This window comes from Arachis ipaensis, chromosome B04 (genome assembly GCF_000816755.2).
Source record: "Arachis ipaensis cultivar K30076 chromosome B04, Araip1.1, whole genome shotgun sequence".
Taxonomy (NCBI): Eukaryota; Viridiplantae; Streptophyta; class Magnoliopsida; order Fabales; family Fabaceae; genus Arachis; species Arachis ipaensis.
In genome coordinates, this window is record NC_029788.2 from 17,239,559 (window position 1) to 17,241,714 (window position 2,156).

General features: G+C 37.0%; 1 protein-coding gene across 1 annotated transcript in view; it reads left to right on the top strand.

Annotated features, from left to right (window-relative positions):
- The window catches only part of LOC107636178 (glyoxysomal fatty acid beta-oxidation multifunctional protein MFP-a-like), a gene marked incomplete in the record, with an annotated part of 26,146 nt that overhangs the window by 2,459 nt on the left and 21,531 nt on the right, over positions 1-2,156 (top strand). Inside the window, 5 exon segments of the mRNA XM_021122368.1 lie at positions 252-338; positions 1,189-1,363; positions 1,462-1,583; positions 1,689-1,852; positions 1,944-2,156. Coding sequence (XP_020978027.1) covers positions 252-338; positions 1,189-1,363; positions 1,462-1,583; positions 1,689-1,852; positions 1,944-2,156 — 761 coding nt within the window.

The window sequence follows — 2,156 nt, forward strand, 5'->3', positions numbered from 1 at the left end:
TAGTCTTTACAGGACTGACAAAATCGAACCCCTTGGGGAAGCAAGAGAGATATTGAAGTTTGCAAGAGATCAGGCACGAAAGCGGGCACCTAATCTGACTCACCCTTTGGTTTGCATTGATGCGATTGAGACAGGAATAGTTTCTGGTCCTCGTGCAGGACTCTATAAGGTTGTCAACTGTCTCCGTTATCGCTTTTCCTCATTCCTATTATTGTTGCAGAAACGTGTATGAAACTGTCATATCTTGGCAGGAAGCTGAAGTCTTTGAAGGGCTGGTTACTTCAGATACTTGCAAGAGCTTGGTTCACGTATTTTTCTCTCAACGAGGAACATCTAAGGTATTTAGAAGTTTTATGTCTAAATTTTACTCCTTTCCCTTTGACTCGGGTAGGGATCCCAAGGCTATATAGGGTTTATATGGGGAAAAGGAAAATGTTCATATATACAGTTTAATAATACAATCTAAACCCACTTTCACTGAACTGAAGTTCAGTTGTGAATGTTCTATTGAATTCTATTTGGTTTCTCTTTTTTATACTTTTTACCCTTTTATTTTTTTATTTTCATTTTTACCTGTGGCTGTTCCAAAGGAAGGACATATACAACAGTAACTAAGCCACACAAGAAAAGGCGTGGCTGCAGTTTCACATATACATTCAAGTGATTGTTACTCTGTAACTTGGGCTGCTTTTTGGGAATTCATTTAATTCTTTCCTTTCTTAAGCTTGATGTTTATTGATCAATATTTATTTTCTGATATTTACAGGTTGCTCCTTGTTTAATTTGTGGTTTACAATTAAGAGATTGAAATTGTTGTGAATCCCGATCTCTGACTATAATGTGTATGTATAGGGTCATTCTAGTATGCCTATGCTATGGTGGCTATGGTGTTTCAAAAAGTGTTTCTTTTAAAAAGTGTTGCTAAAAAAAATGGTACCAAAATGTAAAAAAAGAAGTGACTTTAATTTTAACAACACTTGCATAGTCACTGTAGCCACCATAGTCATAAGCATACTAGAATCCACCATATATATATATACACACTACATATTGAATTTGATCAGTTGAATTTATATGTTCTCAGTAAAGTGACCTAATATTATATGGTCAATTAAGAAGGTTGGAACCTCAATTTATATGTGTGTGTGTGTGTGTGTGATGAATTACCAATACTTTTGGTGTGAACAGGTACCCGGGGTTACCGATCGCGGGTTAAAACCAAGAGCAGTGAAAAGGGTTGCAATTCTTGGTGGAGGACTGATGGGCTCCGGAATAGCAACAGCCTTAATTCTTAGTGGCTATCCTGTTCTCTTGAAAGAAGTAAATCAGAAGTTCTTGGATGCTGGTCTTAATAGGGTTAAAGGTGAGAAGGAATTCTTGTAATTTTTTGTTTCTACTTAATATTAAGCTTTGATTTTGCAAACTCAGTTGTGTTCTCATGTAACATTTTTCTTGATGCAGCAAATTTACAAAGCCGTGTCAAGAAAGGGAAAACGACTCAGGCAAAATTTGAAAAAACCTTGTCTCTTCTCAAAGGTACCCTTGACTATGAAAACTTCAAAGATGTGGATCTGGTGATTGAGGTAATTTGAGGCATCTCAATATATGTTTTCTCATCGACTGTCATGATTGCGCTTTATCCGTAACCTGCACAATCTTTAAACTATTGCCACTTGATGTTTGGACAGGCTGTTATTGAGAAGGTTGACTTAAAGCAACAGATCTTTGCTGACCTTGAAAAGTTTTGTCCACCTCATTGCATTCTTGCAAGCAACACTTCCACAATTGACTTAAACCTGATCGGAAACAGGACCAAGTCCCAAGACCGGATTGTTGGGGCCCATTTCTTCAGGTATTATCAATCTTTAAAACACTTATTATTTTTTCTTTTCTCTTTTTCTGTAGTATATTTCCGACATAAAAAATTACGTGTGAGTTTGCAGCCCAGCACATATTATGCCTCTCCTGGAAATTGTACGTACCGAGCATACATCTGCCCAAATAATAGTTGATTTGCTAGATGTTGGAAGGAAGATAAAAAAAACTCCAGTGGTGGTCGGAAACTGTACTGGATTTGCTGTTAATAGGATGTTCTTCCCATACACTCAAGCAGCTTTCTTGCTTGTTGATCATGGTGTAGATGTTTACCGAATTGA